General features: G+C 45.9%; 1 protein-coding gene across 4 annotated transcripts in view; it reads left to right on the plus strand.

Moving 5' to 3' along the window:
* The window catches only part of LOC111864883 (ankyrin repeat and fibronectin type-III domain-containing protein 1), a 53,919-nt gene that overhangs the window by 13,016 nt on the left and 17,743 nt on the right, over positions 1-23,160 (plus strand). For 3 of the 4 annotated variants that reach the window (XM_023852471.2, XM_023852470.2, XM_023852472.2), the window contains exons 2-6: positions 19,187-19,291; positions 20,238-20,316; positions 21,602-21,705; positions 21,832-22,161; positions 22,861-22,974. In XM_023852471.2, coding sequence (XP_023708239.1) covers positions 19,187-19,291; positions 20,238-20,316; positions 21,602-21,705; positions 21,832-22,161; positions 22,861-22,974 — 732 coding nt within the window. Of the gene's footprint in view, positions 1-9,254; positions 9,430-17,017; positions 18,188-19,186; positions 19,292-20,237; positions 20,317-21,601; positions 21,706-21,831; positions 22,162-22,860; positions 22,975-23,160 lie in introns of those variants that run through there. The other variant, XM_023852469.2, reaches the window with a different exon arrangement.

Consider the following 23,160-nt stretch of genomic DNA (forward strand, 5'->3'; position numbering starts at 1 on the left):
TCTGGGGCCCATTCGGCATCCTGTTCAATGAGTACCGGGGCTCTTTCCCCGGCGGTAAAGTAGACCGCATGTCTCCATCCAGTGCTCATACTAAAAACATACTCTCTGTTATACACCGATATTGTTAACCCTCTTGTTCGATATCTCACAAAAAACAAACTCCGTGGCCTGTAGTCCGCAAGCGGACAATACCAACCGAGCGGCCGCCGCTTGTCGGCGAAGTTAGCGCCAACTTCAGCGGATAGAGCGTGTCGCGCGGTCAGCGCAGTGGATCCCCACGGCCGTTAATTTCCTTTTTTCTATGCCGGAGCCGCTATTTCCTTGAAATAGCTCCTCAGTTATCCTCACGAGGCTGAGTGGACCCCGTTCCGGATCCACTATTTCTCTGGTAGCGCCGGGAGTCGAACCCGGACCTCAGGAACTGTGACCACTAGACCACAGAGGCGGTCCGAAATGTCACCCAACGTGACTTTATTCCGTCTCCTCGGCGTGCTCCTGTCCTGCTCTGCGCTACGGTCAGCGTTCCTCTGAACCGTCGTGGCCCCAACGGCACTTAATTCTGTTGCGTACTTACCGCCGGCCTCCCCCCACAAACTGACGCACAGTGTCGGCGAACTCCCCTCTATCCACGTGTGAATATCGTCAACGGACGGACAGACAGAAGCCTTGCGATTAATTGTTTAACTTTCCCAGAGTTAATGAAATGAATTCATATTCTCTGAGGGCTGAATTGAATATCAGCAGAAAAGTGAATCCATCAAGCGGAAGTTCATGGAAATTTGTGAACCGGAGTTGCTGGAACGGCTAGCAGAATTGTAAGGAAGGGCTCAGGAAAAGAATGGCCCAAGTCCGTAGTTCCCAGGCACTGTCGCTCTGAGAGGCTCTGGCTCCAGCTTCAAGGTAGAAGAGTGCAGCCGGTTTCTCCACAACGTTGCTAAACATTGTCACTATACAAGCATGTGCGACTGTAAACGGGGTTTTGGACAATTGGATCTATTGAGCCCTCACAGGTCGTAACAACAAATAATTATAACACTCGCCAATTTCTTCAATTTACAAATCACTCCAGCACACGCTAAGTCTTTTTCCAACCTTCAGTGTCTTCACTAGACGTATCCTGGTAACGTTTTCTAAAAATACCTATATTTTTACTTCCGTGCTCACGTCGTTTCTGAACGGCGGCTCTCAACTGAACTATTCCTGCCTCATACTCCCCTCGCACGGACCGAGTACAAAACACAGTTTCCAACCGTACCTCTATTATTGTGCGTTGAGGGGAAGTTGTTTACCGAACCGTTGCCTAGAAACGGCTCTGGTATATTTGCTTATCTCGCGATCGTTGCATAGCAACGGCTGTACACACTACAATATCTACTCAGCTACACGGCGTCAGATCCCACTTTAAAGGTCCCCTCATCTGCCTATAGGGACGGAGGAACTTAATTAATCCTATGGAGATGAACCCTTTTTGAGAAACTGCCAGTTGTGCAGCCACCCAGGAATTTACCATCACTTCATGGAGCCAGAATGTTCGTTCCCATGTTCACAAGGCAGGGAAACTACATGACACTTAAATCAAGACGTCTGGACGTTGGAAGAGGGAGAGAATTGAACCCGGGTCATCCGGAATACGAAGTGCCAAGGTTAAGAATACGTGGATCTATGCATCCACTCCCCCATGCGTCTTCATAGCGTAATGCTTACTTAGTTAAGCACAGGGACAAGTTTGCCTTTTACTTCGATGTTCAGGTGTGCGTCTGGCCTCAGGGAGTTCAAGTGGCTGGAATATGAAACGCGTTGGTGCCCAAAGAAGGGAGTTCCGTTTGATACACCGGGAACTTTACAATTCCTCGTGGTGTCGAGGACGGAGTAGATCTGCCCATTTAAGTTCAGCTCTGAACTGCTCTGTGTCGGTTTTACGTGCAAACCTCGGCTTTCGCGCAGAACAAGAAGTTGACTTGTTGTGGGCGAGTTGAGTTGCGCTGCTCCCGAGCCCCGCTCTGTACAAGTGGACTGCTTAAATTGTACGCACCGTCTGTTCAGCAGACCTCAGGCTGTGCTGGGGGGGGACAAACGTGCCCAACATAGGAGCCGCAGAGACAAGTGGACTGGATGGCGCAGGTGTTTGGACACAGTCTTGCCACGCGGCCGTCGAGTTTTGTGTTTAATCCATTAGCAAAAAAAAAATGAATGGACTAATATTTTTCTTGTAAGGCCACACTGAAAGATTCGCATTCGGCTCGCGAGCCATAGTTTGGCCACGTATAGCATCGAACGACACGAAGACTTTCTATTCTGACTGATGGTTTCATGGTTTTCTTCAGACCCCCTTAAGCAAATGCTGAGATAGTATCTTAAATTAGGCCACAACCACTTCCTCCGACATTATTTACAATTCCTTACCATTTGACGCTGTATTCATAACTTGCACTCTTCGCCAAATACAATTAGATCAAGTCAAGGAGGATGAGATGGGCAGGGCATGTAGCAGGAACGGGGCGAAGACGAATGTATGTAGGGTATTGGTGGAAAAGCCAGAAGGAACGAGACCCCTAGGAAGAGCAAGACGTAGGTGGATGGTTAATATTAAAATGGATCTTAAAGGCGCAGGATGGGGTGGTATGGACTGGATTGATCTGGCTCAGGATAGGAAGTAGTGGAAGGCTCTTGTCTGCTCTCCGCACGGTGCGCAAGTGCTGTGGCCACAGCACGGCGGTAGGTCATTATATCTCCTTTAGGAAGTGACTACGTTTGCGAAGCCGTGTTGTCACACCGCAGGTCCCGTTAAGCACGTAAGGTTGCCTGCCCGAAGTGTGACGTACCCTCGGAGATGTGTCAGGCAGACAGTATACAGTAGCCTTGCAGGGGTAGCTTGGGATTCCCCAGAGTCAGTTGCTCGAGACGCTGGTAATCTGTCATCCAGTCAAGAACATCTCCGCCGCTGATGGAACCCGAAAGTTCTTTGCCGTACTCACAAAAGTCCGCCACTGAATCTTATCATGAGCCAGATAAATCCAGTCCAAATCCCAAAATCCTAGTTCTTTATCATCTATTTAATTCGAGGCGTGATAGCGCTGTTGGTATACTGGCTGGACAGCCGACGGGTTGGTGGTCGAGTCCCGGTAGGGGTAAATTCTTTCTCCTCTCCGCGTCGTCCAGATCGGTTCTGGGCACCTGAACTATTTCCATGGACTCACCAACTAGCGCTGAGGTCAAGAATATGTGGATCTTTACATCCACTCCCCCATACGTCTTCATGGCGATGTGTTTAATTAGTTAAGCATAGAGACAATTTTACTTTCACCTCAGCCAAAAGTTCTTGCCCATCCGGTTTTCCGACGTAAGAATAATGAATATGTGGACTCGTGCAAAAGGTTTCTCAAACGTTTATTCGCCACGCAATGTGAATATGTAGCATTTGCGGCGTGGCCATTGTTCCACGGATCAGTGTGTAGCCAGACACGGCCATTCCGTGCGAACAGCCCTTATTTGAGCAGAGGTTACCAAGACAACAAATTGGCTGCACCCCCTGCGCACCACGCCGAGTACCGTCCCTTTCTCTGCACGCGACACGTTTATCTTGACGCAGCAAGCTACTGACTAGCATTCCCTTACGTACAAAAAGATTCTGCCAGATTTCATTCTCACTCTCCGTTGTCTGAAATTTGGATGCGTTTTTCTAGGTAACCACGCGCTCTACGGCTATGCAATTTGGCACAAGTCTAGTTTAGGATTCCTTCCGTCCACTGAGCGCTTGTATAATGATATGGTTGTAAATAAAGCTTTATTATTCCCAAAAAATAATTTATGACATTCTCCTATTTTAAACAATATTAAAAATAAATTGACATCTGGGAGGTGACTAAAATTTTCCGTCACTCTTCAGTTTTGGTTAAAACTTGACAAAAATGAGGCTCTTAATATGAAGGCCTGTGCGCGTTTCTGCGCGAATCCGTAGCGCAACTTTGCGCAAAGCTGGCTAAATATTAAACTGACTTCATGGAGCTGAGCGCTTCTGGAGAAGCAGCCAGTCCTGCAACTACTCAAGAACTTCCCGGCATTTTGTGGAACCCGAAGGTTCATTGCCGTGTTCACAGGAGCCTCCCGCTGGTTCCTATCCTGCGCCAGATCTTTGCAGTCCATACCACTCCATCATTTATCTTTAAGATCCATTTTAATATTGTCCACCCACCTACATCTTGGTCTTCCTAGCGGTCTCTTTCCTTCTGATTTTCCCAACAATATTTTACATGCATTCCTCTTCACCCCAGTTCGTGCTACATGTCCTGCCCATCTCATCCTTGACGTGGCGAAGAGTAAAGGCAAAGTTGTCCCTGTGCTTAACTAATGAAGGCGAATGGGGGAGTGGGTGTATAGATCCATATTTCCTTTACCTCGGCGCAAGCTGGAGGTGAATGGGCAGCTTCATGTTCCTGACGCTTTACCCCGGGGAAATGGCCCCCGGTACCCATGGGATAGGAGGTTGGGTGGACCCCAGTGCCGGTCTGGACCGTCTGGGCGACACGGAGAAGAGAAAATTCTTGAAGCTACGGGGGCTAGAACTCCGACCCCTCGGTCGTCCATCCCGTAGCCAGTCGCTGTCCCGGCTCCTTCTTGGCGGAGAGTAAAAGTTAAACATTTATCCGAGCGAAAAAAATTTCAGGCAAAATCTGTTGAGAGAAATGCGACATACGTTTTACGTCCGTTATATTTTTGCCGTTAATCTTACGGGTTTAGAGATAAACACAGGAGAGCGCACCAGAACTGTTAATGTTTACATTTCCGTGTCTGTTGGACTCGAAGTTCGCCTGTCTTGACTGTGAAAAGTGCAACGTGACGCCGTGTAGTCTGGTAGAAGCTTACCGACGTTTCGGAGGAAAGTACTGCCTCTGTCTTCAGGGTTATAGAGTGAACAAATCAAGCAGAGGTCTCCCGATTCTGTCGGACTAGACGGCGTGATATTGCACAAGCCGGCCTGATCAGTTGCTGAGGAACTTAACCGCCGAGGAAGACAAGGCGAGGCGCAATCTTTACATCCACCTCTCTGTGAGACCAGGTGCAATGACCCCCCCCCCTTCCGGTCCAGCTCTTACACCCCTTCCCACGGCAAGCAGTTACTGCTATGCGGCACAGAAATCTGTGATGATCTCTCATGTGGCGCATTGGAGATGGAAATGTCGGACATTACGGCATATTGTTACGTATATGTGACTGTAGACGGGGTTTTGCTGACCACTTGCAGGTCCTGTAACACTATCGCTATTTTCACACTTCACAAATCACTACAGCACAGCTAAGTTTTTTCCATCCTGCTTGTCATCATTAGGCGTTTCCTGGTAACGGCTTCTAACAGTGGCTATTCCTCTGCTTCCGTGTTCAAGTCCCGTACAGAACTTACTCTCAACTGACTAAGCTCCAAACCTCGTCTCGCTTATAGCCTCTCGGCACGGACCACATAGAAAGCAGCTCTTCCATTGTTGTAGTCCACCTGTTGCATTATTAAGAATCTGCTGCCTAGGAACGGGTACGTGTGTACCGAGTCGTTGCCCAGAAACGGGTCTGGCGATCGTCGCATAGTAACATGTCTGCTCGCTACAATGTAGGAGCATTGTTTGATTCTAAGGGTTTCGGACTAGCCAAGTTTTATGAGTACTCTGAAGATATCAGAGTATCTTAGGTGTCGTAACAAGTTCACCCGCCTCTATCATTTCATCAGTGTTGGGTCCAGATGTTGTGTTCTTCCCTTAATGGCGTGACGTTGAAGGTAAGTACCACGCCATGAAGACGTATGGGGGAGTGGAGGTATAGGTCAGTCATATTTGACCTTGGCGCTAGATGGAAGCGAGCTTCACACCCCGGCCACTTTACACCTGGGGAAGGAGGTCCCGATACTCACTGCAAGGCTATGTGTGTCCCATAGGCGGTCTGGGCGCTATGGAGAAGAGAAATTTATTGCCCCTGCCGGGAATCGAACCCGGGTCATCCAGCCCGTAGCTGTACCGACTGAGTTATCCCGACTCCCATGAAGTGACAGTAAGCAGCAGCAATAATAATAACAATAATAACCGCAGATCTCTGTGACGAGGGAGTTCTGCATGTGGAGTTCGTATGGTACGACAGGACGTGGCTGGGAAGGCGAGGGAGCAGACGCTGTCCGCTTCTTCCCGAGACTCATTACAGCCGCCTCTCATTGAAACATGGGCAGTTCAGTGCAGCTCAAAGCTGCGGGATTACTGGACGCAGCGCAAACGACCTCATTGTGTTGGGAACATAATGGCCACCCTGCACGGTTTTGCTTGCGCGCCACGATGTGTGGTCGGCGGACGCGACCTCACACCGAGACTGAGAGACGCAGAGGTCTCGGTCGAGCCTCCAGCTGCTGCTCTTGCTAACGGGAGGCTTACAGCGACTCTGCCTACCGCGCAATCGGGGTTCGATTCACGACGCCGTTCTCCACAGCTCACGGGCCCACTCGCGCTGCTATAAAATGAGTACTCAAGACTTCTCTCCCGGAGATAAAGTTACCGGAATGTTACCCCCAAGAATATTGAAAAAATTCAATGACCTCATCGGGACTCGAATCCGCGACCTTCCGGTTTATACCATACTGCCTGAACCAAGTACACTACCGCGTGCCCCCACCTACATATAGTGCCGAGGCTAAATGTGCCTGAAGCTGTGCCTCCATTCCCCCATACATCATCCCGAAGTGGTACTTAATTAACTTCAGGGACAACTTTACCTTCTCACGAAGTAACTCTGTGAGATGTGAGGTTATCACGGGGTTGATATGAATACACTTTTCTGGGCTGTGACGCCGTGTAGTCTGATATACAGTTATTATTATTTCCGAGATAGCTGATGCCTCCCTCTTCAGGGTGAAGATGGGAACAACAGGTTCCTTCGTCCGAAACATCGATACCTTGGTACCAGACTACACGGCGTCACACACCAGGCGACAGTAAACTTCAACGAATTTACTCTCCGTGCAGCAGAGTCCTTATTCAGAAGCTTGCAGTTGCTAAACTGGTCAGGAAATTCCACGTCTTATTGGAACCTGAAGGTTCATTACCGTGTTCACAAGAGCCCACCACTGGACTACAGCCTAGATCACTTGCATTCAGTCCACTCCCTCACACCTTGTCTATTTAAGATCCGTTTTAATATTATATAATTTTCGCGGTGGACATACCATTGTACTTTCTGCAGTCATTTGATGTTAACAGGAACTGCATGTACATCGCGCGTTCAGACCGTACTGGCATTTAAGTTAATGATAATTTTGATTAAAATAGAAAGGAATTTCGCGTAATTCGGCGAGGGAGATGACGTCACACGCTGCGCATGCTTAGAGACACAGACCCTTCTCAATATACACATATATGTATACTGCCTCCAGCTGATGTCAGCGTCATGTGGCTTGACAGTCAGTCAGTCCGTCCGGCAGGGAGTGGGGGGGGGGAAGAGTAGGTTGGTTGATTGGTTAGCGGATGGTTGGATTGGTGGATTGATTATCAGATGAAAACATTGATTGGTGGGTAGAAGGATACATTAATGGATGGATATATTGGCTGTCTTCTCGAATATTACGCCGTGTGGTCTGTTGAAGGTCAACAGACGTTTCGGATTAATATGGCGCCTCCATCTTCACTGGCAACCAAGAAACCAGCATGAAGTAGGCAGCAAGTGAATAGACTATTTTAGATAAACTCGAGGCTTCAGAGGGCTCTCAGTGCGACGTCTGAAGCATTCTTGCGCATGCGTGGAGCCGCAGATGGAGTCGTGGCAACAGCGACGTTTCGGCACGGGAAGTCATTTCGCTCTCAAGGGCTGTTACGAGTTCAGTGACGCGGTTCATCTGTTGAGGACACGGGACGGATGCAAGCGAGCACTTCCGCCGCTGAGGACAGTGATAAGGCTACGAAGAGGGGATGTAGACAATTGGAACGTCGGCAAGGAGTATCCCCAAAGAGCGAGGAAGTCGGGGGCGAGTTAGGCTACACGGCACGGAACGATATCTGATTTGGTACAACGTGAAGCTTCATACTGTATACACTTAGGGTGATTAACTCAGGGACTGTTGGTTGGATGGGACATGTAGCAGGCGTGAGAGGGATGAGATGCAAACAAAATTATAGTTGGGAAACCTGACGGGAAGAGACGTACCCCTACATACGATGAGGATAATATTAAAATGTATCTTAAATACAGTGCGGTCTGGATTCACGTGGCTTGGGATAGGATCAGTAGGCTCTTGTGAAGGCGGTAATGAACATGATGAGTCAGTAAAAGTCGGGGGGGGGGAATTTATGACAAGCTAATTGAATATTAATATGTCAAAAAGGCTTCTGCTCCATGGAGATTTTGTTTGTGTTATTTTTGTTATTGTTATAATTATTAAAGCAGCCCCAAACGAGCTGGGTCCCGAAACGTTGAAGTTGTAATTTACTATGACACGAAATTAAATCCCGTATTTTCGATTCGGCAGTTTTATAAACTCCCTGTTGCAAACACGGGATTTTGTACGGGTGGGGGGTCTTTCCCCAGGGTAAAGCGGCCGGGGCGTCAAGCTAACTACTAATCTCCATACAGTTCCGAGTCGAGAATGATGGCGCCATACCACCATTCCTCCATACGTCTTTATTACATAGTGCTTAATTAAGCAGAGGGCAACTTTACTTTCCCCTTTGAACAGACTGCAACACAGCAGTGAAGATGAACAAAACAACATGCGAAGGAAATATCAGAAACGGAACTAAGGAGGAAGTTAGGAGTACAGGAAAAGAAACGGCCAAATCAGGAGGGCCGGGCCGCTTCATTGCCGTCATTAGTATGCACGCGGCTTCCAAGCATTGTACACCACAGAACGGCTTGCAGTGTGACAGATTGCAGGGCCATGCCAGCTCGCGTGCACGGCTCCTACTTCGGATGTTGTGTTCCCGCTGTTTGTTGCGATGTTGTGCACAACCTGAGTGTAGAGTGTTGTGTTCCCGCTGTTTTGTTGCAATGTTGTGCACAGCCTGAGTGTACATTGTTGTGTCCCCGCTGTTTTGTTGCGATGTTGTGCACAGCCTGAATGTACATTGTTGTGTTCGCTTGTGAAAATGGCGAAAGATGCGACAGGAAGACTGAAGAAGTAAGATGTATGAAGTGAACATGAGCCCGGCCGCTCCGTGTCGAGAAGTGTAGTCTCTCTGTTTAATGACTGAATGATTGATTGATTGATTCTTAAAGGCCTCTAACGGAGTTTGTGCCGTCATGAGATCCGAGCTCCTCGCAAGTGTGAGTGTGAAGATTACGGTCCTCTGGGATATGACACCCTGTAATTTTGTACATTGGCACGAACGTTTCGGATGAATCTGCTGCCTCCATCTTCAGTTTAGTGTACAAGATGGAAGGCAGAACTACAATCGCCGCCATGAGCTGATGGTAAATTTTAGCTTCTGTTGAACAAAGGCCCAAGTTTTTAAATAGACTCAGTTCTAAAGGGTTCTGACGATGGTGGATAACACAGAATTACTGGGGGTTTTGTACTATTTCCATCGTCCGGAATTCTAGGACATAGAAAACACGGCGTTTCGGAAACTGGGTCTGTTTCCGTCTTCAGGTGAGGAAGGAGGACACCTAGTCAGTTGGGCCCCATAGAAAGAGCTAATCTCAGCTCAGTCGTGTTTTTTATTTCCTAGAATTCCGGATGATGGAAAAAGTCCGAGAACCCAGTAATTCTGTGAGACTTAGTTCTGTTTGTCGGGAAGGAGTTTCTTCTGGTTATTGATTTGCTGCATAATTGAAACATAACAGCTGAACTAGCCGTGTTGTGTCTGACATTCATTTCCGAGAAAATCAATCTTCACTCGGAGTTCTATCGGTTTAGGTTTTCTGGAATTGAAATAAACAGAGCCCTGAGCCATTATCTGCAGCGATTTCAGTGCCGATATTGCGAGAGGCGCCTGTATCCAGGCTCAGGGCACTGGGCAAACTTCGTACTGTGAGAGGCCGACGTCAGCATCTGAGGTTACATGACTATCACAACCTGTGAAACTATACATTGAAACTAGTACCGACAAAAGTTAGTGTAGGTTTGTTGTACCGTTTTCGATCGAAACTGGTCAGGTGCTTTGCGTGTTGTTAGACACGGACGGACATGACAGAGGAAATAGGTGGATTTTGAAATTCTTGTAAAATTGGAATTCATCTTTACGCCAATACTTAGGACATCGGCTGTTGACCCTGTCGGCAGTTGAGAGTGTGTTCCATTAAATGGTAGGATGATTGGTGAATAATGAGTTGGAAAGAAGTGGTCGTGGCCTAATTTATGGTACTTGCCTGGAAATTCCTGGAGAGAAGGAAACTCAGTAATAGACTTCAGTAATGATAACCCATCTCCGTTCTGATGTGTTCCTTCTGCGACCTGCCGAGTGTCAAGCCAGAAGGCAACATTCAGGTGACCGTCAGGTTCTGTGTGTGTTCTCGTGCATGAGGATGAGCGCAAGTTCGCATGGGGCGGTCGGTGTTTATGTTGTGATTCCTGCCTCAACAAACAAGTGCCTGTGAGGACACAGTTGCGAGCCTCAGGAGCTAATGTTAATTTGGCTATCATACAGCAATTGCAGACCCTACAAATTCGCTTCATCTTCACAAGCTGTCACTCGGTTCGTCAGCAAAATTTGCGCCCTTTGTTGCGTTGATTGCCGTGTTCATAACAGCTGCCACTGTATTCCCATATCCTGAGCCACATCAGTTGAGCCCACACAATTGCATCATGCTGATTTCAAAACCACACTTTAATATTATTCTCCATTAACGCCAGCGTCTCTAAAGTGATCTCTCCCAGGTTTTCCGATCAGAATTTTGTACGCATTTCTCTCATCATCTGTTTCCCTGCTTCATGTCCCGACCATCTCATCCTCCGTGATTTGATCATGATGAAGTTCCTTGTTATGTAATTTTCTCCATCGTCTTCGATCCAAATACCCCCTCCAGCACCCAGTTCTCGAACACACTCAGTTTATGTTATTCTCGCGGAGTGATGCATGTAGAGGCCTATCCTAACTGAGGTTTATCGTGATCTTCCTCATGCTCTCCAGGAGAGCCCCGAGATAGTGCCGCAAGTTACAACATTTGGCTCAGTATAGAGCTAGTGTCGCAGACAGCGTCCTTAAGTAAACTACAAGTAAGAAAGAAAGTTTTGTAGCTCAGTCTTCAGGTGTTGAGAAAGCGCAGTGTAATCTCTTCTCCTTGCAACTGGAAGACTAACCAACTGTCAGAAGCATGTCACAAAGGGTCGTATAATACAGGGTGTGCCTGTTAAAACGGAATCCTAAATACATCAGCGTTACCTTCCTGCAAGGGTACGCATTCCTAACGCTTCACCAAGAGCAGTAAACGGTAATGAACACGCTCTGCTCGTGGCACAGAGCTCGCACCTGCGCAGCTGGGTGACATTGACTCGAGTGTCACAAGGAATGTTGGGCGGAATCTACTGTTACGAAAGGAAAACAGCTTCTGGCGGTTTCAATTGGGACACCCTGTACAAAATAATTTTACGGTATGTGATTCAGTAGTTGCGTCCCTCCTCTGACGCTGTTCTTCACAGTGCAGTGCAGATGCAGGGGACGAGAAGAGAGCAGAAATCGAATGCTTTGGCGTCGACCGCAGTTCCCAGGGAAATTCCAGCTCCGGATATCCGTGTTTTGTTAAACTGTAATAGGTTGAGGGGTGGGGGGTCTGGGGAAATACTGAGATAACAGAAAGGAGAAGCGTCACAACAGAGCCTGTCCGTCTGTAGGTCGTCTGATTGCAAATCGAGTTTCCTCTTCACAATTGCAGTAGAGAGGGCACACAAGGACAGTATTTGCGTACTTAATGGGGGAGAGGCGGCAGGTAAAAGGTAAAGTTGTCCCTGTGCTTAACTAATTAAACACTACCCTCTTACGGTGTATGGGGGGAGCGGATGTATAGATCCGCATTTTCTTCAAATCTACACTACTTGGAGGTGAGTAGTCAGCTTTACGCTCCGGACGCTTTACCCCCGGGGGAAAAAGCCCCCGGTACCCATTGGAGAGGAGGCTGAGTGGGCCCCAGAGCCGGTCTGGACTACTTACAGAAGAGAAATTCTTGATCCCACCGGGACTCGAAATCCAACCCCTCGGTCGTCCATCCCGTAGCCAGTCGCTATACCGACTGAGCTATCCCGGCTGCTTGGGTAGGTGGCAGGAGGGTGCAGAAACATTCACAACGATAAGGAAAATAAGATGGACGGGGGCATGTAGCATAGGCGGAAAAGCGTGAGACGATAATATTAAAACGGGTACTTTTGTTTCTTACTGTATGACTATCACTGTCTAGAATGTACTGTAACATCGGATGAACTGGAGTTGGTCGTGGCCTGACCGAGATGAGGTTCCGGAATTTGCCTGGAGGCACCAAGGAAACCCGCGAGACAGGAGAGCTGGTTCCTCACAGCTGCAGTCACAGAGGATTGACGCCTGCACTAACCTGCTCCATTAATAGTAATTGTCAAATGGAGAAAAGATTAAATTGGTAGGGCATGTAGCAGGCATAGGAGAGATGAGAAATGCATACAGAATTTTCAGCCAAACGCGAAAGGAAACGCGTAGATGAAACAGGGTGTGATCGTGTGGACTGGATTCAGTAAGAGGGCCCCTTTTGAGTTACCTCCCCTTTCCAAGAGCCTTCATGATGGAATCATTCGATCACTTGTGTGGCTGTTTGGAAACAGCTCCATTTAAATCGATGGTTCGCTAAGACGCACGTGCTGCAGCCGGGTCCCATGGCCTGTTTCCTTAGTGACCCAGTTCACACTCTGCTGTAAACATTCTCACGTCGTGAAGACGGTGACATCTGCCGACCTCTGCCCTGTTTACTTATACAGCCAACAACGGCAGAATTCTGCTACATGCAAACTTTCCTCCGCTTTCGCTCGCTTTTGTCATGAAGGGAGACATACTCATAGATGGGAGGATAATATTAAAATGGCTCGTAGAGAAGTAGGATATGAGAGTGCTGACTGGATTAATCTGCGTGGGATATGAAGTTCTCACGGCGTTGAGTATTAACACTACGATGTGATGCCTTGTGGTTTGGTAGTTTAGTACAAACATTTCGACTGAACCTCCTGGAGTAAAAGAATAGCAGAATAAAAAGTGGTCATACCGTGAAGATGGAGGCAGTATGCTCTCCGAAACCTCGGTACGTACGATGTAACACGAACAAGAGCAAGATATGAATGTGTTTGACAAGGAAATGGGCAGATATTGAAATGTAATTCTCCGGTCTAAACGGAGCCCTGTTTAGATGAACGCTTTGTTTCCCCGCTATGCACGTCATGAAGCGTGAGTCAGCGCGTTCGGGAATTCTTGTGCACAGGCTCCTACGTAGTGACGTTAATTGTTAAGTTGCGGGGCGGGGGGGGGCAGATCCGGTGTTTGCTTTCATGCGTTTTATTTAGTTTGTTCCCCGAAACATAAATAAATGAATTCTACTGCTGTAACTTCGCGCACGCAACGAGCAGAGGCAAGTAGAGCCGGAAGCAAATACCTGCATATGAAATTTGCATTCCCCGGAGAAGAATTCAGATGGAACATAGGCCTGCTCGAGGAGCCGAAAATCATTGAGATCATCAACAAAACCCTCTGCCCCCCACCTTTGGAACACGAATGTTAATTATCGTGATCATAAGAGCCCGCCACTGGTCCTCATATCCTACTTCTCTAGGGGCCCCCATACACGCACAGTTTGGCCTCCAGTTCGGCCTGCACAGTTGAAGACTGAAAGGCAAAACTGACGTGTGTGGTGCGGCCGGCCGGGCAATCGTTTGGACCGTTGGCCTGTGGGAAACCCGTCAGTCCGTCAGTTCTGCCTGCAGGACCGTAGCACGTGACGTGTGTGACTCAGCATTATAGGCTGGAAGACCGTGATTGTGGCATGAAGCTTACAGCTCTATCTGCCCGTGTAAGGGGAGGAAAGGGAGGGGGTAAACTGTCACAGTTTTGCCTGTAAGGTCGATCGGAAGGCCAAACTGTGTGTGTATGGGGGGCCTAACAGACACTTTAATATTATCCTGCCATCTGTTAGTAGGTCTTGCAAGTGATATTTTTCCTTCAGAGTTTCCGATGAACAGAATTTCACCTCGCTCCCATTCGTGCTATATGTCCTGACCATCTCATACTCCTTGATTTGATTATCTGATATTTGGCGAAGAGAGCAATTATGACCCCCCTCCCCCCGGTTATGAGGATTACAGCTGTCATGTTCTTTTAGTGTTAACCACAAAGAAGCGGATGCAATTTGCCCCACGCTCCCCTATCACAATAATAGTACACGCCTGAGTGTACAGAAAGCCTGTTGCTGTTTTTAATTTCAAACACATGTGTACACACAGAGGTCGCTGAGCGGTAACAGCTGGTCCATGTTCATGTTTCGTCCGGACGCGCTCATGACACGCTTCACGCGATCTCCACGCGCCCGTCATGCCGCGCGACAACTGCTCTGTGAATTTACGTGAAATTTGATATTGGAGAACTTTTACTGGAGTTTGCCAATATGTTCCAATTTTTGGTTAAAAAGAAAGTAAAAAGTAAAGCCATCCCTGTAACAAGCCATGGAGGCCCATGGGGTTGTGAGATGTTGAGGTTCCCACATTTTCTAGACAGTCGGCTCACAGTTGGCGGTGAGGCTGTCAGTATTACGCGCCGAGCTATTCCTGTGACAGGCCATGGAGGCCCATAGGGTTGTGAGATGTTGAGGTCCCCACATTATCTAGACAGTCGGCTCACAGATGGCGGTGAGGCTGTCAGCCTTACTCGCCGAGTTATACCCGTGACAGGCCATGGAGGCCCATAGGGTTGTGAGATGTTGAGGTTCCCACATTATCTAGACAGTCGGCTCACAGATGGCGGTGAGGCTGTCAGATTTATGCGTCCGCCGCGTACTCATTTCTCTTAGAAGCTGAGTCGACCCCAGGGCCATAGTGCGGCTGGCGGGATTAGGTCAATTGAAAAATCCAATGACTTCTTTGGGACTCGTACCCGCGACCTTCAGACTTGCAGCATAGTGCCTCAACCAGCTAAGCTGCCGCGTGCACCCGATTTCGGTTAAAAGTGGAAATAATAACGGAAACATTACATGAAGACCTTGCATGCTAAATAAGAGTGAGTGAGACAAAAGCTCAGAGTAGAATGAAACACGTTTTTGTTCGACACTTCTCTTCCCCGCGAGTCTTCGGCTGTAGATACGATTAATCGCGGTTTAATTGACCCGTCAGAATCGTTGGGATGTTCAGACAGTTGCTAACGGCGGTGAGTGGCTTCTGGGACATATCGCGGTGTAATCTGGTAGAGTTTTCCGATGTTTCGGAGTAACACACCATTTTGTATGTCGAAAAGTAAGCTGGTGAAATGAGCTTGTAAGTTGGGCGCTCGGATGAAGCGAAATGTTTGTGGTGCAAAGAGAGCGAGGAAGTTTCCGTCACATTATGCACAGGCCAGCGCATTTTAATTATCGCACAGTTCCTTCCTCTGCGCCGTCAGCAGTTCTTGTGCATAGTTCTGAACAGCGGATTAAGTAGGAAGTGACGTCTAAACAATATTAACAGGCAAACTGTACGTTCTCAAGTTAGAGGTAAGATGACACAATACCCCCCCCCCCGCCCTAAAGAAATCAGGCGTTGAAAGGATTAATCAGTTAAACATATGAAATATTCATTAGTGTATTCGGCACGATGTTCTCATAGTGATGACTTAGTATATTCAGGGGTATGACGCCGTGTAATCTTGCACAAGTTCATCGATGTTTTGGGCGAACATACTTCTTCCATCTTCAGGGTTGGAGTAAGCCAAGCAAGCAGCAAGCAAAACAAGTATTGGTTAACAATCATCGTCATGTAAAACTAGTCGTGAAGTTAAACCAGTAGGGTGGCGTGTTCATGTCCCTGGCAGTCCCTCAACAGGGTCACTGCCTTTCTCTTCAGTAGTATTTTTAATTGTTTTTGGATGACTGAGGTCTTTCGTTCAGTGGATGTGTTGAAGCTCTTTCCTTCTGTATGTACATTTTCTTGAAAGGAATCCATTTTGAGTTCTTCTGAAGTGTCTTTTGTGTGTGTGCGCGTGTGTGGGGAGGGGGGCAGAAAAGAGTGTCGAGCTGTTTGCCGTAGAAATTTCATGTTTGAAAGAGCTAATTGAAGGAAATAGCGGCTCCTGTCTAGAAAACCGAGATTAACGGCCGTGGGGATCCGTTGCCCTGACCACGCGACACCCTCTATCCGCTAAAGTTGGCACCAACTTCTCTGACAAGGGACGGTCGCTCGGTCGGTATAGTTCGCTTGCGGACTACAGGCCACGGAGTTTGTTTCGTTTTTGTTGAAAGATATATTCTATTGCTGCCTTCTTGTAAGGTACAGCAGACCAGTGCAGAGCAGGTCACTAGTTTTCTCTGTTTCAGAATCTTATTTATAGACATTTTGTAGGACTCCTTGAACAATGATCAACCCGCTGCAAGCTCTCTCCCTGCACAGAACATGAACACAGTGTAGATATACATCCATGCCCCAGTGGAATTCAAACCCATGATCGCAGTCTGTTCAAGCAGTAGAAGACCATATGTGCACCCTACAGACCCCATAGACACCATGATCAGCTGTCCCCATATCTCACTGCCAAACTTTGCTGTCACAAATTTGAACAGTGCAGTAACACGCTAAATACTTTTGGTTTTGGGGATGTAGAGTTTTAAGAATTTAGCAGAGAAGCACAGAGAACCAGAACAGTGGTGTAGTGTAATTTGTAGACATAGTATTGTGTTTGATGTGTGTCAAACTAATTTAACAGATATCAGTCGCTCTTTTACCAAACAGCTCAATTCAACTGTTACGGTTATGCAAAATCCAAAATTGCATGGCCGTGATGGTTTGGATATTGGCCCTCCTGTTATTACACTTTGTGTTGTGGTAGGGGGTACCAGTGTTTTGGGGGAACATCCTCCCTACTCCATCCTGCAGGTAGGAGCACCGCATTCTTCTGGAACGTTGATACACACCAACCAGATTACACGGCAGCATAACCCAGAGGGCCACAAGTGGTATAATGTCTGGCAAATTTTAGTCCAGAACACATGGGCATAACTCATCCTTGTTCACATGTAACAGATATCAGTCATGCAATCAGTGTATCAGTGATTTCACAGTTCAACAAACTGTATGGATAAATTACTGTTCACAAGATGAACATAAACGTGGGAAACTGAGACATATCTTCCATTCAGGATGAAAGGCAAAATGACTAGAACAGTTATTGATGCTGTCAAGTTTGAAGCCGCAGACAAATGTGAAACTGATCGAGATGACACGCGCCACAATTTGTGGCTTCCATATAGAAAAGTGTCGTGGTTACGTAAGTGCAGACATTTGCGAGTATATCCAGAAAAAGGTGAAAAATGGAAGTAGTTGAATATCGACGCTCCTCTGGTTCCGCGACAGCTCTTGGGTTGCGGAGTTCGAGATCAGTTCGATCCTCACTAAGGCTGTTTGGAGCTCGATGGCGAACAGCAACTGCATGTGCTGCAAACAACATTGTGTGCCCCCCTTGCAATCAGGAGACGAATCAGCAGTCTGGTGTTGCAATTCTGGGTGCCTCCACCATTTCAAGCCAAACAGCAAAACAACCCTCATCCGCTGCACCATCCCAGCAACAAAAAAAGCAAAAAAGTTCACGAATGTCATGGTTACAAGTTTTCTCTCATCAACAAAAGAAACATCTGAAGTCCTCTTGTGTGAGTGTGGGAAAACAGAATGAACTCAGAGATCTGAAGACTAAACTGGTTTCTACTGAGGTACCAGAACGTGAAGAAACAATACCAGAATACCCTTCATCAAAAGTGTCGCGGATTTTAGGGCTGAGAGAAGAGCAGGCCCAGTGTAGAAAATCTGTCTCTTTACAGTTCCTAACAGAACAGCATAATAAACAGTTTAAGTTGTCTTCACCGCAGTTGAATGCAAAGGAATGCAGCAGTCCACAGAGACCCTATGTTCAGCAGAAATGTAATGCACTATCACGAAGTCCTTCACCAGCAGAACTGTTTCCACACCAAGATCGTCAGTTTCTGCCCCTGCTGTCAAGTGTGGGAACCCAGCGGAGAAACTCGATGTGGGCTTTGGGGTCACCTAAACCCAGTATGTTGAGATTCATATTTATGTGACTGATTTGAGCCAGTACACTGATACCAGAGTTCTTGCTTTATGGTCTCATGAACCATTAGCTTTATAAGCTTATAGCCTGGCTTTACTTAGCAATTAATTCTGTGTGTCTAAGATCCATTTTAATGTGAGATTTGACGTTCTGACAGTAGTGTTTATCATGATTATAGAATAGGTACCAGTATGCCAGAGGTACATGCTGCCGCCATGTTTGAGGGCTCAGTCCTGAATGTGAAGGCAGCAGAGTCCTATGAAACTGCACGACATCACATTGCAGAATACCAGAATGTTCAGGTGTTTTACTGCTTTATGGAGGGTGGAGGTTAATGACAACTCAGCTTCCTCTTGGTCTTGGGGCGTGACGCTGCATAGTCTCATTGCATATTTTCATGGGTCTTAGAGACGTCCAGTTATATATATACATATTATGGTGAACCCCCCCCACAAGACTTGGATCTAAACAGTAAACTGAGACATCTGAAATGAAGGAATTTGAACACTGAGATTATTGACTTGGGATCGCTGAAACAAAATGTTGTAGTCAGTATGTACAGAAACCTTAAGTCGAGGAAGATTAAATAGAGGGTTCCACTGGCGATATGTTAGCTATGAAACTAGAAAATGGAAATACACATTTATTTTAGCTACCGGTGAAATGTGTTACATGTAGCCTACCATTAATGGATGACATAATATTCTTTAATGTGTATGTTCATTACAGAATTGAATAGGTTCACTCTGGTCCGGCTCCTGCTAACGTGAATGATATTTTCATCTGATGTCTAGTTTCACAATTCATTCTGTTCTCATTTTGTAAGACTTTGTTCTTATTGGTGACATTCTGGGACACATCACTTTGTGCTAATGAGAATATTAAGAAAATAAGTTTTTGAATTCACTATCATTTTTCTTATTTTTGTTGTTTCTGTTTGTTATGTTCTATAATTTGTTTTGAGTTATCGTTTCTTTTTTCAGAGTTGCAGGAGGGAGGGATGGAGTTTCTGGTTGATGGGCTGAATCTGACAAAAACAGCAAAGAAGAAATTAGATAAGATAGATAAGATCAATATTCACTTACATGGTAAGGAGCATGACGACTGACCCCTGATTCCTAACACACTGCTAGTGGTTACCCTGCCATTTCTTTCTATAATCCTTCTTTTTCAAAATTCCTAATAGGGAGTGCTGTAAATTCTGGGAGCACATGACATGAGCCATGGATGCTGTTTGGCCCATGTGAAATAGCTAAGCTGTTAATCAAGGCAAAATTTGTGTTGTAAAATTACTTTAATTTTAAAAATTGGTCACAGTTTTAACAATACACTTGTGTAAGTATATATTTTGGTAGTATTTTGTAGTCTTGTGTTTTCCACAGAGCTGCTATTTAGTAATGTGTCCTTTACAACTACAAATCATCCTCTGGAATGAAACTCAAGGTTAAATAAATCATGGTGATTCCTTCTGTATGTGTGAGATCCCTGGATTGCCAGATCTGTACAGAAAGGTGATCCATATGATTTATACAGCTTCCAGCTCCTATCCTCAGCAACCCTTACCCAGTCATTTTGACATAAGGAGGTTAAAAATAGAACCCCCATAAATGTTAAAGATCCTGTACAGTTTAGACTCACTACTTATTCCTTATATAGTGAACTTGGCGACCCTCAGGTTTTTAATAAACATTTCTGAGAGAAAGAATTTAATTTAGAGCACATTCTGTGAATATATATCTCCCATTTAAAAGTTTTGTGCAGAAATTACAAAGTCCATGATGAATTCAGCACAAGTAGAAGTGAACCCTCTGGTAACTTGTAAAGTGGAAGGGCTGTCAGGATGTACACACACTGGGAGAGGCAGGGGTTACTCTGTTTGTGTAGCAGATGATGCGAGCAGTTGGTAATTTTTTATGTTTTTATATTAATTCTTTAATGTTCATTTATATATTTTGAGTTTAATTTTGTGAGTTGGTACCTGTGACTGCAGCAGGTTGTAGAAGCTGTCAAGGAATGCTGTGTTTACTGTTTCAGCACTGTTTGCAGCTGTTGAACATGGTCATCTGGACAGAGCGCGCACCATTCTCGAGTCTACAGATGTTGATGTGAACAGGTAACCATATTTATGTGTTTATCTAACATACATACATAACTGTTCTGTTTCCTACTTCAGACTGCAAGGAGAACACCTAAAGCTGTTATGAAATTGCCAATATGTATGGTAGTTACAGATGTTAAATTGACAAGTATTGTGGTGGGTGCCAATTTGAATCCCCATCCTCATTAATTTGATTTTGAATTGCACAAGTAATTTATTGCTTCTTAATTTGGTGTTCCTTCTTTAAAGTTTTAGTCACAATATATTGTGATACTGGTAACAAAAGCAACCCTGACCTGGACGAAGAACGGGTACTTCTGTTTGGTCTCATATATTTTGTACAATATAGAGGTCAGGACTTTTGCTTTATATTCATAAAGCCCCAGTTTGAATCTTGCCAGAAGACCAGCAATCCTATTAGGTTTTTCTCAGTTTCTCCTGGCATATTCTAGAATAAAAGTAAAGGCAAAATTATCCCTCTGCTTAATTAAGCACCACATGAATTTGATTTGTGTCATTCTGGTCTGTCACACTAATGATATCATGAACTGTTTAACGTTTTATGATAAGCACATAATTTAAAATCTATGGGAGAGTGGAGGTACATATCCACATATCCATAACTTCAGCACTGAATGGAAATGAGAAGTCACTTTTATGCCCTAGCTGCTTTAACCTCAGGGAAAGAACCGTGATATCCACTGGACAGTGTGGTTAGTGGGCCTCAGAGCCAGACTGGACAGCATGAAGAGAAAAATCCATGCCCTCTGAGAAATTTAATCCCATTTCTGTGAACATCCAGCCCATAACTTAACACTGTACTGAGCTCTTGCACCTGGGACAGTATCCTGCCACTTGATTCTTTACATTGTGGCACATTCGCTCCAAGGAAGAACTGTGAAGTCAGCAGAGACAGCCATTGCTAGGGAACGGCTCTGCAAATACGCCCATTGCTAGGCAACAGCTTCATAAGCACACAACAATAACAGAGCCATCTCTAAGCAATGTGCCTATGCAACAGTGGAGGAACTGTTGGAAGCAGTGTTTCCTGTGCAGTCCATGTCAGTCCAAGTACAGTTTCCCCACACTACATACTCCTCTACTGTGAACGTGACGGTAGCAGGTTTCTCCAAAACATTGGGGCATGTCTACCCAGAGACAGTAATCTTAAGATTCAGTGCTGTAAGACCTTCTGGCCTCAGTTAGTCAGTGTTACCACAAATTTTGTAGCAAGCATAATTGAACGTAAATAAAAGTACAACAGCATAAAATGCCTAACAAATAATTTGTTGTTTTTCAGCGTGAATAGCGATGGGCTGTCTCCATTGGATGTGGCAGTCCTAAGCAACAACCGACAACTAGCAAAGATGCTAGTGACATTTGGTGCTCAGGAGGGAAATCAGTGTGAGTGTTCGGCTTAATGGGTGGCAGAATCTGCCCTGTGATCATATAATAGTTCAGTAGTTGTCATTTTAGTAAAATGGAAGCAATGGACATACTTAAGTATACAAGAGTTGTATTTATTGACAGTCGAGAGTCCCGAGTCACTTGGGAGTCACTTAAAGCAGCTGCTGGCGGAGGCGGAGCAGCAAGTGAAGAAACTTGGCGGACAGCTGACCCTTGAAGAAACATCAAGCTGCAACAATAATAACAATAACAATCACCATCACCACAACAATATTAACAATCGCTCATCAGGATCGTCATCGCCGTTTAGTGTGATTGGGAGCAGCATGGCAACAGCGGCCATGACGGGCTGCAGTGGAGGGGGGAGTGACACAAGTACGGACAAGCAGCTGCTCCTCTGGGAAAGGAGGGTGAAAGTCCTCAAGAAGATGCTGCTTGGATTCGATCAAGCCCGTAAGCGTAACACAGAAGTGTTGTTCCTTTCTCTGCTAATTCCATGCAACAGATCCCTTCTTCAGAGGCCGACAGTTGCTGAGCTATAAAAAAAAAGTCCATCCATTTACAAAACCTGTACATTCACTGCCTTGTCAGAATGGACTCCATCCGGATTCCAGCTCAGTGTTTGCATATTAATGTGTTGCATACTTATGAAAATAGAGTTTTTGCCTTTTGTGAAAACTCATAGTTTGGTCTTATGGGGTATGACACCATATAGCCTGGTATGTGGGTGACATAACTGTATCCATCATCAGGGTAGAACATAGAGGCAATATGTTCCTCCAAAATGTTTGTACCCACCCACCAGACTATACAGTGTCATAATCCAGAAGACCACAATTTTAAACATCATATTCATCTCATGAAGTCTGTAGATAAAAAATACCAAAGTTTAGTCCTTTTGTGGCAACCGCCATGTTTACCCACACTGTTTTGCATATGTCACATTTTTGTTTTCAGAAAAGTTTCTAGGAATTACGCGTGAATTCTCTGTGATCTCCCCCATTGTGTGGGTTCTCCTGACACAACAGTCCGCTGTTAGTCTTCATGCACTCTCAGATGGGAGTGACCGATCAGGTTTATGTAGGACACCATCATCTTGCCTTACCTCAGCTGTTGTTTTGTAGCTGAAATGCAATTTGATGTTATTTTCAGGGCCGCCTGACGTACCATTCCTAGTGGCTGTAGACGTGACGGGCACAAATTCTGTTACAGTTCGATTCCAAGAACCTGAACAGCAGGACTCAGCCATCTGTACGAAGTTCAAAGGTATACAGAATAAACTAATGCAAGAACAAGAGTGGTACTCTAGCATACATATGCACTGACCTCTTTGGGGTTATGTAATATATTTGTCAATGTTGTTGGCCAAGTGTTGAGTTTCTCAATATTATTACCATTATCCCTGAGTTAAGGTATGGGTAACAGCATATTTAAAACTCCCTATTCCCAAAT

The sequence above is a fragment of the Cryptotermes secundus genome, unplaced genomic scaffold (genome assembly GCF_002891405.2).
Source record: "Cryptotermes secundus unplaced genomic scaffold, Csec_1.0 scaffold1951, whole genome shotgun sequence".
NCBI lineage: Eukaryota > Metazoa > Arthropoda > Insecta > Blattodea > Kalotermitidae > Cryptotermes > Cryptotermes secundus.